The sequence below is a fragment of the Wasmannia auropunctata genome, unplaced genomic scaffold, assembly GCF_000956235.1.
Source record: "Wasmannia auropunctata unplaced genomic scaffold, wasmannia.A_1.0 LD335980.1, whole genome shotgun sequence".
In the NCBI taxonomy this organism is placed as follows: domain Eukaryota; kingdom Metazoa; phylum Arthropoda; class Insecta; order Hymenoptera; family Formicidae; genus Wasmannia; species Wasmannia auropunctata.
This window is the reverse complement of record NW_012026910.1, coordinates 228,226-239,779: the sequence shown is the minus strand read 5'-3', so window position 1 is coordinate 239,779 and position 11,554 is coordinate 228,226. Positions and strand designations below refer to the sequence as shown.

The window sequence follows — 11,554 nt, the reverse complement described above, 5'->3', positions numbered from 1 at the left end:
CGTACGACTTGACGGTTCGATAAACATCACATGGTTGTGACAGCTTTTACAGTACTGTATAGTTAAAATTATAGTTATTGATTTAGATACCAATTCACGGGCGCGCGAATACGATCGGGAATAAGCAATGAAAAGTTACACGCGTGGACACGAAAATATAGCTTCTTATAATTGAAACATGCAGACTCCTCCAACTTTTCCTCTCGCTCTCGTGATGTGACGTGCTAAGCAAGCGTATAATTTAAGACGACTTTCTATATACAAACAAATTAAGACACATACGCGACTAATAACTCGGGCTGTCCTGTGATATTATTTTTACGACGCATTCCTTATAATTTGCTTCTGTATACTTAAAAGCTCGAGACCGCGCAGAGATGGAAATTTTGAAACTGCGTATCCGGTACGTATGTATGTACCTGGTGCGCGAGTTAAAAAAGTCGAAAAAGGATTCGATTCGATACAGAACAACAGACTGATCTTTTTACGCTTGAGAACATTAAATTCGACAATTTCGCGTTGCAAGACGCTACGTAGTAAAGCTAGTATATCAATCTGTTGCATCCGAGAAAACGTTATACAAGTGCCAATTTCGACGAAAGAGAGAAGAAAAATTGATTAGACTAACTCGATCTTAATGTCTTAATGAATACGTGAATGTATTACTTATGTAATGTTCTATTGATGTTAAGTAAACTTTACACACAGAGATCGTTGAATGATATGGTACATAGTAAAGAGAAAGCCTCGGAAAAGAGCTCCCCCAGATACTTCAAATAACAAAGCATTTACGAAAATAGTATTTCGAAAAAACGTTGTATGTTTACTCACCAAACAGAAAGTATACCTGATGCATGCAAATTTTGTCGCATGCATTTTTCATAGGATACCTATTGTCGTGGATAATATTTTATGGAACCACGATATTCGTGTTTACATAATTTGTTTTCATCCTGAATATGTAAAAATATTAATGTGAAGCTCATAAACTCAGTTATGTTCACGAGAGAGAGGAATATTTAAAATTATTTTAATAAAATATGCAATGTCTCATGCATATATAAAACATCACTTTTTCAATCATTTCAATTCGATACTTTTATACATAAAATAAAATCAACAAAATTGCTTCATTGATTATACTATAAAAAAAAAAAAACGTAAAAAAATTTTTGTTGCGAAAAACAAGCTTTTCGTTTTCGATGTATTTGGGGGTTGCAAAATGTGGGACACACTTTCTCCTTGTAAGAAACTAAATTATTATTCGCCCAATATTAGTTCTATTCTACATGATTTCATACTAGCTTGAAACATTGTTGATTTCTTCAACAATGTTTGACTTAACGTGTTGTTTCTGAAAGCGAAATCGATGTAATTCGTTTGCAAAGCGTTTCGAATTAGTTGAAGCATTAGGAGAAAGAGGTGACGTTTCCCTCCCCGGGCACTTTCTCAATGCGTGAAAGTGTGGAATCGCGGTTGGATCACGCAATAGGGGAGAAGAGATTATGCGTGGGAAAATGAGCCGCGACGTAATTTCACGCAAAACGGGAGAAGCTGGCGCGCTCGAAGCTTCCCGAGCGTGTGTGCTGTGTGTGCATGCGTGTGCGTTATAGCCGCGACGCGTGGCGATGATTGCGTAAAGGATAGTATACACCTCGCGCGAAATGAAACGATCGCGCGTTGTTCTCCACCGTGTCGCGGATCTTCCGACCACATTTATTCTGTGATAGACGTACGTACATGCGTTTACAAAATGGAATGCGCGAGTACGCATAACGCGCGCGTACCCGCGACGCTACACTATATGATGTTATCTATAGTTTATTTCGCGAAATAAGAGGAATTGAGACGATTAACGCAGAACTCTGTAATTATTTCCCCTTTCCGTATATCCTCGCAATCAACGACTGAACGTCAAGATAATTTTACTGGCTAATGATGTGCACCTATCGCGTATACGTCTTTTATTCTATATGTAAAACTGTATATGCGCTAAAAGCAATCTTAGATCGATATTATATGTCGAATACCGATATTCAATTGACATTCAAAAATTTCAAAAATAAACGCAAATTTGCTATTATTATTGCTAGTATTACTATACTGTTATTGAATGCCGATGTAAATTTTAGTATTCTTGATATTCTGCAAAAGAAATTATATGAAAGGAATATAACGATATATTGATACATATTAATGTGTATAATAGCAATCTTAATTAATTACAATTGTGTTACTATAGACATTAATTTATTCTATATATATTATAAGTTAATGTATACAGAAACACAATTGCTATTAATCTTCAGTCAATCATATACTTTCATCGCTCGATCGATCATTGAAAAAATCGTCGTTCGCGAATGCGCATCCCTGATAGTCGCGCAGTCCTGCTCAAAAGCTCCAACCTACGCGGACCCAGTTGATCCGTTACAAACAAATTTTTAATTTCTCTTTACATATCCCACTGGCGATGATATTACTTAATGTAAAGTCCGAAACAGATTTTCATCTCGCCGTCCGCGCGCGTAACATATATTTGACAGATTACAAGATGATCCTGATCCGTCCTGCTACCTGTATAACCTGTATGTCTTGCTCCAATTTTCTAATCTAATCTAAGCTCTGATTTATGCGTCGCGAGTGACGCGGCGAGACGCTTTCTCGGACGATCGTATCGTCTGTCGCCTCGATGGCGTCGCTTCGTCACCGCCGTCGCGGCGTCATCCCCTTCCAGTCGTTCGCGCGCTCCGATATCTCGAAGGAAAGCACGACGATAGAAAAGAAATAGGGCGCAAGGAGTTAACCGGAACAGGAGGGAGGGAGAGAGAGAGAGCAGAGATGCCGCGAGGATGAGATAGATGAGTAAGATAAGGGGCAGAACAAGGAAGATACGAGGAGTGAGCATATATATTGGCTAGAAGAGGACGCTAGACATTGACAAACTCCGTTTTTTTTTTTCGAAAATAAGGGAGAGAGAATGAAAGATAGAGAGAATGCAATTGGGGCTCTCGATAGAAAGACAGAATTTGCGATAATATGTGCACGCGCGTGCGTAAGCGGACGAAGAGGATGAGAGAGAACAGTAGACAGAGGAGAAGACGCGAGAAGCTGAAGAAGAGTAGAAAGCTAAAGAAGAGTAGAAGATAAACCGAAACTTCAGATGACTACAGACTTAGCCCGCAAGCCTTGCCCTCATCCTTTAAGTTTCACACGTTTTTTTCATGCTATTATTTCTCCTGTTAAAGTTAAGCCGCCTTCTTCGCGAGAGGAACCTAAGAACACATAGAGCGAGATGACCAACGTCGCTTCCGATCAAGATATCATCAAGAAGATTCGAAAACTTTCTTTTTTAAATGAAGAGTGCTCTGTTTGCAACAAGAAAAGGAGATTTATCTTCGAGGATGTGAGTAAGCCGTCTCTGTTTTGTTCTGTTCAATATGGGAAAACATGGGTTACGTCGATCGAACAATTTTGTTCAAATTCCGTTTTCTTCTCGTACGGAGAACGAATAAAATCATCGCCGATGAAGCGGATCTTTAAACGGCACTACAATGAGAAGAGAACGTCTCGCATCTCTTTTTCGTATGTATTCTCTGCTTCTAACGTCTTTTCTTTGTCTTATCAAGATTTGTTACGCAAAGGAAATATAGAAAAAATTAATGGATTTTTAGTATCCTGGAATATACGAACGAAATTTGGCGAAATTAGCCCACGACTTAGCGCATTAATCACCTCCTCATTTGCGAGTACCTAAGGTTTTTTTATCTTGCTGTCCCTCTGCGCCGCTTTCGGTATTACTCCGCTGTGCGCTGGTTGTTATTATCGTGTAAATCGTTTAGCCTCTGACTGCGAGCTCGCGTATTTTTGTTATGCGACGCCTCTCGGAACTACTTTTTCACTCGCTCTATGCCATTAATATTTATTAGCGTGCAAACGTATGGACGCGCTCGTAAAATATTCGCAAGTACGAGCCCGAATATGCAATATGACATAATTAACGTTTTCATCAATGAATTGCGAAATTCTAAACGTATACCATGACGATTTTTTCCCCCGTTTATGCAAAAATAAAATCGTGCTAATATCAGCGCATATTATAGGAGAAAAAAGAGAAGTCCGATAAATTTAGTAGAATTGCACTTGCAAATTTTAATTTCATCAATTTCATCTGCAGCAGCGGCGTCATCCGTAAATGTGAAAATTAATCTATTGTTGCGAGATCGCGTGTTATCGTAGAAAGAGAAAAGAAATCCGCTTAAGTGGTCTCACCACCTCTGAGGCTTTAAAATGATACCCAAGTTTGAGATTTTTTTGTGGGTAAATAGATAATTTTATTTAAAATCTACTTAGAGGACATTATTGTACATATATAAGAAACCAAAAAAAAATTGTTTTTATTTTTATTATGTCCAAAATGACGGCGTACTGACCTACACTTGCGAAATCCCTTTTTTTTCTATTGGTGTATAGGATTCCTGGCATACGATTTGTTCTTGAACAAAACACAAAGAATTTTCATTATCTACATATTAAAGACTATAGAAGTACGTAGGGGTTTTTTAAAATATTGATTTTTCTCGAAATGGCAGTTATTTTTATGAAAATTTCGTATTTTTGTCAATACAAGTCTTTCGTAAAATAGCTGCCATTTTGAGAAAAATCCCTACGTACTTCTCTTTTAATATGTAAATAATGAAAATTCTTTATGTTTTGTTCAAGGCCAAACCGTGTGCTCGGAATCCTGTACATCGTTAGAAAAAAAGGGATTCTGCAAGTGTAGGCTAGTGCGCCGCCATTTTGGACATACGAAAAATACAAAAATATTTTTTTAGTTTCTTATATATGTACAATAATGTCCTCTAAGCAGATTTTAAATAAAGTTATCCATTTACCCACAAAAAATCCCAAACTTAAGGTCATCATTTTAAAACCTCAGGGGTGGTGAGACCCCTTAATATTTTGTGAAACTTAAAGTAAATTTAAAGTATGATGTCACAATTGAAATGTAAATTTTTCAGGAATACCGTACGCTCTGCATCAAGCCGGCTTCGGTCTCGGCATCGCCCTCTTAATTTTAGTAACGGCGTTGACCGACTATTCGTTACCTAATTCTCATGGTGCGAAATGGAGACATTTGCGACGAAATGAGCTACCAAGGTATGGTGATAGACAGCTTCGGTCCTGCCGGTTTCTACTTTCTCACGGCGTTGCAGTTCGTCCATCAATTCATATAGGTACGTACGTTAGTACTTGAAATAATGCTGTCCACAGAACATTTAATAAATAACAAATAAACAATGATATTTATTTATCCATCCACGCCAACTGTCATATCAATCATATATTAGCCTTTAATCAACGCGCATGAAATGCTATTATTAACGTTACAGCGATGGTTTCATATAATGTCGTCGTCGGTGATACATTGACTAAGGTCCTGATAAGAGTGACAGGGATGGACGAACGTTCTTGCTCATCGACAAGTCATCATTCTCTTGGCGACCCTTTGCATCGTCATCCCGCTTTGTCTGTACAAGAACGTCGCGCGATTGGCCAAAATCTTCTTCCTCTCTCTAATCTGCATCGGGTTTATTCTCCCCGTTACCTTCATCCGGACGAATACGGATGTCTACCATGGTGTAAGTGAGAATTTCACTTGTAGTTCAAGGAGGTTATCGCTAATATCTGTTATAAACTCAGTATATGTTTAGGCCATATGTTTAGGTCAGTATGTTAATCATAGGCCTGACTGATTACAGTCCGTATCAGAAGGACAGCTGGAGGCTCGCCAATCTCCCCGAGGTCGTTCCGTTTGTTGGTATGCCTTTATGTGTCAGCATAACACCTTCCTGACTTACGACTCGATTGAGAGAGCCCAATATATAAGTGGAATGTGGGAACACATTGTTACCTCTTCTCGACTTTCCTGATCGCCGCAGTCTTCAAGATCGCCGGCTACGCGACTTTCACGTCGTATACGTTCAGGGCGATCATAGAGAATTACTGCTGGGACGACGATCTGATGAACTTCGCCAGGGTCATGTTTAGCGGCGCCGTATACTGCTTATAACTTCTCGATCGAGTGCTTCGTTTCGCGCGAGGTAATGCCTCTTGTCCTCATCTTCTTACGCTTAATGCAAACGCGTAAAGACAATGATATATACATAGGTAATAGATATTATTTCAAATGGAACTGCGTATTTTTATTACTTAATTCATTTTCATTCTGAATATTAAAATATTAAAACTATAAAAAATTCATTAATTTACGAGAGAAAAAGCAAGCGAGAGAAATATTTTGTGTTTTGATAAAATATTAAATGTCTCATAAAACATTAATTTTTCAATAATTTTAATTCGATATTTTTATAATATAAAATTTATAGAAGACAAACTGATTAGACTAAAAAAAATACGTAAAGATTTTTTTAAATATTTTTCGTCTCCGATGTATTTGTAAGGAAAAGACACTTTCTTCTTATCCTATATTTATAAAAATCGTAAATTATTCACAATATTAGTTCTAGTCTACATGATTCCTTATTAACTTGATTCTTCTCCAATAATATTTGCTTTGACTTGAATGCCATCCCTTTTCTGGGAACAAATCGACGTAATTTGTTTGCAAAGCGATTCGAATTAGTTGAAGAAAGAGTGGCGACCTTCCCTCCCCCGGGCACTTTCTCCATGCGTGAAAGTATATAGAATCGCGGTAGATCACGCAATGAAGAAGAAGAGATTACGCGTGGGAAAATGAGACACGATGAAAGTTCACGCAAAGCGAGAGGAAGTGCACTCGCGATTCCGTGCGCGTATATGTAATATATTATATACGTGTGCGCGACACGTTTTGATTGCACTCAGGATAAATACCTCACGAACGGAAACGATCGCATGTTACTCTCTATCGCGGATTTCTATTTATACCATTGTTATTCTGTGATAGACAGTTTACAAAATAAACGCGCGGGTGTGCATATAATGTGCGTGTATCCGCGATGCTACACTATGATGTTAGTTTATCTTGCAAATAAGTCGAATTGAAAAGATTAACGCAGAACATTCCGTAATTATTTCTCCTTTTCGTATTCTCGCAACCAAGGGCTGAACAAGATAATTTTATATGTTTTTAGTACTGCAGTTTTACGATGTAAGTGCATATATATGTTTATTACATATTTATATATGTTTATTATATATGTAATAAATATATATATATATATATATGCACTTACGCGCGCATGTTTTTGCTCTACAATCTACATCGTAAAACTGCAGTACTAAAAACATATAAAATTATCTTATCCAGTCTTGTTCTTCAGTATGGTTCTTCATATCGCGATAAAAACATTCTTTATGTTGTTAAATTCTTTATGTTATTAAAATTATCGAATATGATATTCAATGATTTTCAAAATTTCGTTAATATAAAAAATAAACGCAATTTTTCAATAACTTGTTGCATTCTTAATATATACTCTTTGACAAAAAAATGTATATTTCGCATAAAAAAAATTCCATTTAAAAATAATGATGTACGTATAAATTAACATATGTAGTAATACAATCTTAATTAATCATAATTATAATTGTTTTTAAATTTATCCTGTAGATGTTAATGTATATACAGTATAATGCAAGTGTAATTAAAATTATAAGATTGTGTTACTATGTGCATACATTCATTTATATTAAGTTCATAAATTAATGTACACAGTAACACAAACGTAATTAATTATACTTACGATTGTGTTACTGCGTACATTAATTTATACTACGAGTAAAAATTAATGTACACACAGCAACACAATCGTAATTGTGATTAATTATGATTAGATTACCGTACATTGATTTATATACATTTTTTTCTTTCTTGCTTGAATTTCACGTTATTCCTTTCTCGTTTGTATTTCGTATTACATTTCTCTCGTGATTGTTTGAACAATATCCAATAACATACGTACGTTCGATTTTTATTTCAATTGATTTGTATTTCAATTATTATATCTATAAAGCCGAGAACTATTGGTTTTATATATATATATATATATATATATATATATAAATGATACTTTTTTTACAACGTTTTCCAATTTCACTGCCCACAAAAGAGCGTTTTACGTAGCTCGCTCACTCGCTTGCTCGTCTCTCCTATCGGAACGATTTACCGTAGGATTTCACCCGGCAACGAGAGCAAGAGGGAGCGAAAGTGATTACGAGAGAGAGAAACACTCTCTCTCGTGGGCACTTCACCGCGCCTGCGTTTCTAGAGAAAGCGCAATCTCCCGTTCGATTATCGACTCAGCGTATATTCATCTCCGTTCGGTTTCTAAATCTTGCACGCTGGATCAGCGCGGAATAAGTATCGGGTCGAATTTTTCCTCATCACGGTGGTTGTGCGATCGCGACGTTTGCGACTTGACGCGCGCGAGGCGGGGGACAAGAGAGATAAAAATCTATGGCCTTGACACTGCAAAGTCGCGCGCGCGAGTCAATCGTATGTATGTGTATACTTACCCTTGTCGGTTGGCGCTCGATCGATCGATCGTCCGCCGGGATGAAAGATCGTCGCTCGCGGCTCCGAATTCCGAACCCCCGACGCGCAGTCTTGCTCCGGAAATCGCCGGGCTAATGTCGTGGCGGCCCAGTTGGACCGCTATCAGTCTCGATTGGCCCGTTCGACCCATTTTTAATCAGAGCCGCCGCGTCGATCCTCTCTCTCTCTCTCTTTCTCTGTACAATATTTGGCTCTGTACAAAATCATTTGGCTCTCTTGTGAGTTCCCAACCGATCTACGTTCTTTATTGACTACATTACGTTGTATATATTTAAGATGAAATAGGTGCAATGTACATATATAATTAGACGTTGAACGAAAAAAGGAAAAACGCACAAAAAGTTCAGCTAAAAAGCAGATTTCTAATCGAGAGAAACGCAATCATGCAACCGCGAAGCAAATCTATACTTACTATCTAGAATCAAAGATGCGAGAATTGAGAGCACTTTAAATTAATATTTTATTTAACAAAAAAAAGTAAAGAAAAATAGGTCGAGGAAGATTTAAATTATATAGTAATATTGAAATTTATTTTTGTATAGCACTCCTATAATGTCCATAAGTTATCTAGCTATTATTTTATCAATGAACGTATAATGCAATTGGTATAATGTTTTCTTTTACCTTTTTTTGAGAAGAGTTTTGAGACTATACTTAATTTTTCAATAATAGTTATCTCAATAACTCCTAATAATCGGTCGAGCTTGCGATACTTAATAGCTGAAGATCTTATTGTACATATATTATATGTAAAAATACCTTAATATTTTCTCTTTATATGTTCCACGAACGGTGATATTACAACGCGAAATCCGATTTAGATTTCTTTTAGCCAAGAAACTTCGACCAAGAAAAGCGCAACATATTTCGACGAGTCACAAGATGGCCCTGGTTTACGTTGGCGTGCCGCTCTAATTTTCTAATCTAATCTAAGCACATCTGATTTATGTGCGTCGCGAGTGTGACGCGGCACGAGACGCTTTCTCGGTTTCGGACGGCCGCGTCCGTCCGTCGCCCCGGTAACGGCGTGGCGTCGCCAGGCGTCGCGTCGCGTCACATCGTCACCCTGCCGTCGCGCACGGCACGGGCCGCCGCCGCTGCCGCGCCGCCGCGCCGCGCCGTCGCGATAGGCGGTGGTGGCGACGGTCGGTGGTGATGGTGGCGACGACGGTGGTGAAGGTTAATCGCGGGCGTTTCATGCAGTCCGCGCGAGCTCGATAGTGAGCTAAGCAGCTCGACTAACGCGTTGCTGACGGTCGGTGGTAACTGGTAACGACTGACAGTGACGGGTTGGCGTTGGCGGCTGAGAGACGGGCTCCGCCGCTGTTCGCTGTGATAAAAGGTGCGACACGCGCGCGCGTAACGACACGGCCATGCTGTAGCATTCGGCCACGTACATAGTATACATATACACGGCGTGCGTACGCTCGACGTCGGTTGCGTGACTGGCACACGCCGCCAGTGATCCTCGCTGCCTCTAATTTATCGCCATCGTTCGTCGACCATGGACAACGTGGCGCACAGCCCGGGCGGACTGGCGAGACTGTCGGCGTTCCTGGGCACCCCGGAGGCCGCGCTGCGTCTCCTCATCTCTATTCTACTGGGTAAAAACCATAACCGTTTTCCTCTCTCTCTCTCTCTCTCTCCCCGCGTTTCTTCCGTTACGCTGCGAGAAAGGGTTAATCCATTTTTCTCCCCTTACGGGGTGCAGCAATGCAGGATCTTTCAGTTGTTCCATCTTTTTTTTTCTTTTCCTCTCCTTTCCATTTCCGAGCTCTATCGAGATTCCTTCACCCGGACAAATCAATCCGCGTTCATTCATGACTCCGCTCGATCGCGCCGCCGGCGTGCGACCACCCCTCCCTTCCCCCGTATCCTTCTCCCTCCCTCACCCTACAGCGTCTTGCAAATCCCGCGTCGGGGACACCCCTCGCCTCGCTGTATTATAGCGTGCGTATGTATATAGCTGAATCTATAACGGCGTAATTGCCTCTATGTGAAGGTTGCCTCATCTAATCGTTAAAATACACGCTTCTATTATCACATTACCTCTCAGGCGGTCTCATTTTCATTGTGTTCCCGTGAAAGGCATGTCCGCGGATGCGGAAAATATCTCGAAAACTTTACATCTGTACATTTTCCCCGCTATTCTGACAATCTTGTAATTTTGCTGGCACTTTTTCCTCAATGACGCGTGTTTATAACATTGGCTGCGTTCAGCAGAGAAAACAGCGGCTTTACAACTGTTGTGAGATTCTTCAACATGATTAGTTCTTGCCTTTAGTTCTTCATGGATCTAAATGTATAAACCAATCATATTAATGAATTTTACAACAGTTGCAAAGCCGCTTTTTTTGCTGAACGCAGCCAATGACTGCGTTACTAATTTTACATCCTCGATGTCATTTTACTTGACAATAATGCGTTTAAAGCATAGATATTGTTCGTAATCGATCGTTGTAATTAATTGTTCCGATGAACCTCTACCAAAAATAAAATGGAATTCAACTTTGTCACGGAGTGGATCGCATCCTGAACAATAAATTACATATAACGTAAGTTATGTAACGTGACGTCATGGGAAATAAACACAACACTTGTGTATATATACATTTTATACGCATATAGATATACATACGCAGCACGCGATAGCGTTTTTTATTTTTACATCTAAGTTTTTTTTTTACTTTTTGACGTTGATTGAATACATTGACTGCGTTCAGCAAAAAAAGCGGCTTTGCAACTTGTGTATATATACATTTTATACGCATATAGATAAACATACGCGACACGTGTAGCGTTTTTTATTTCCACATCTAAGTTTTTTTTACTTTTTGATGTTGACTGAATACATTGACTGCGTTCAGCAAAAAAAGCGGCTTTGCAACTTTTGTAAAATTCATTAATATGATTGGTTTATACATTTAGATTCATGAAGAACTAAAGGCAAGAACTAATCATGTTGTCTCTTATACACATCTCTGAGCGGGCTGG

The 11,554-nt window shown here is 38.9% G+C and overlaps 1 protein-coding gene and 1 pseudogene across 1 annotated transcript in view; both read left to right on the top strand.

The window, feature by feature from the left end:
• The first annotated feature begins 3,295 nt into the window (after positions 1 to 3,295).
• Positions 3,296 to 9,475, top strand: LOC105454639 (annotated as a pseudogene).
• A 238-nt stretch (positions 9,476 to 9,713) lies between these two features.
• The window catches only part of LOC105454623 (lysophospholipid acyltransferase 5), a 7,547-nt gene continuing 5,706 nt past the window's right edge, over positions 9,714 to 11,554 (top strand). Inside the window, exon 1 of the mRNA XM_011697356.1 lies at positions 9,714 to 10,164. Coding sequence (XP_011695658.1) covers positions 10,065 to 10,164 — 100 coding nt within the window. The 5' untranslated portion in view covers positions 9,714 to 10,064. The remainder of the gene's footprint in view (positions 10,165 to 11,554) is intronic.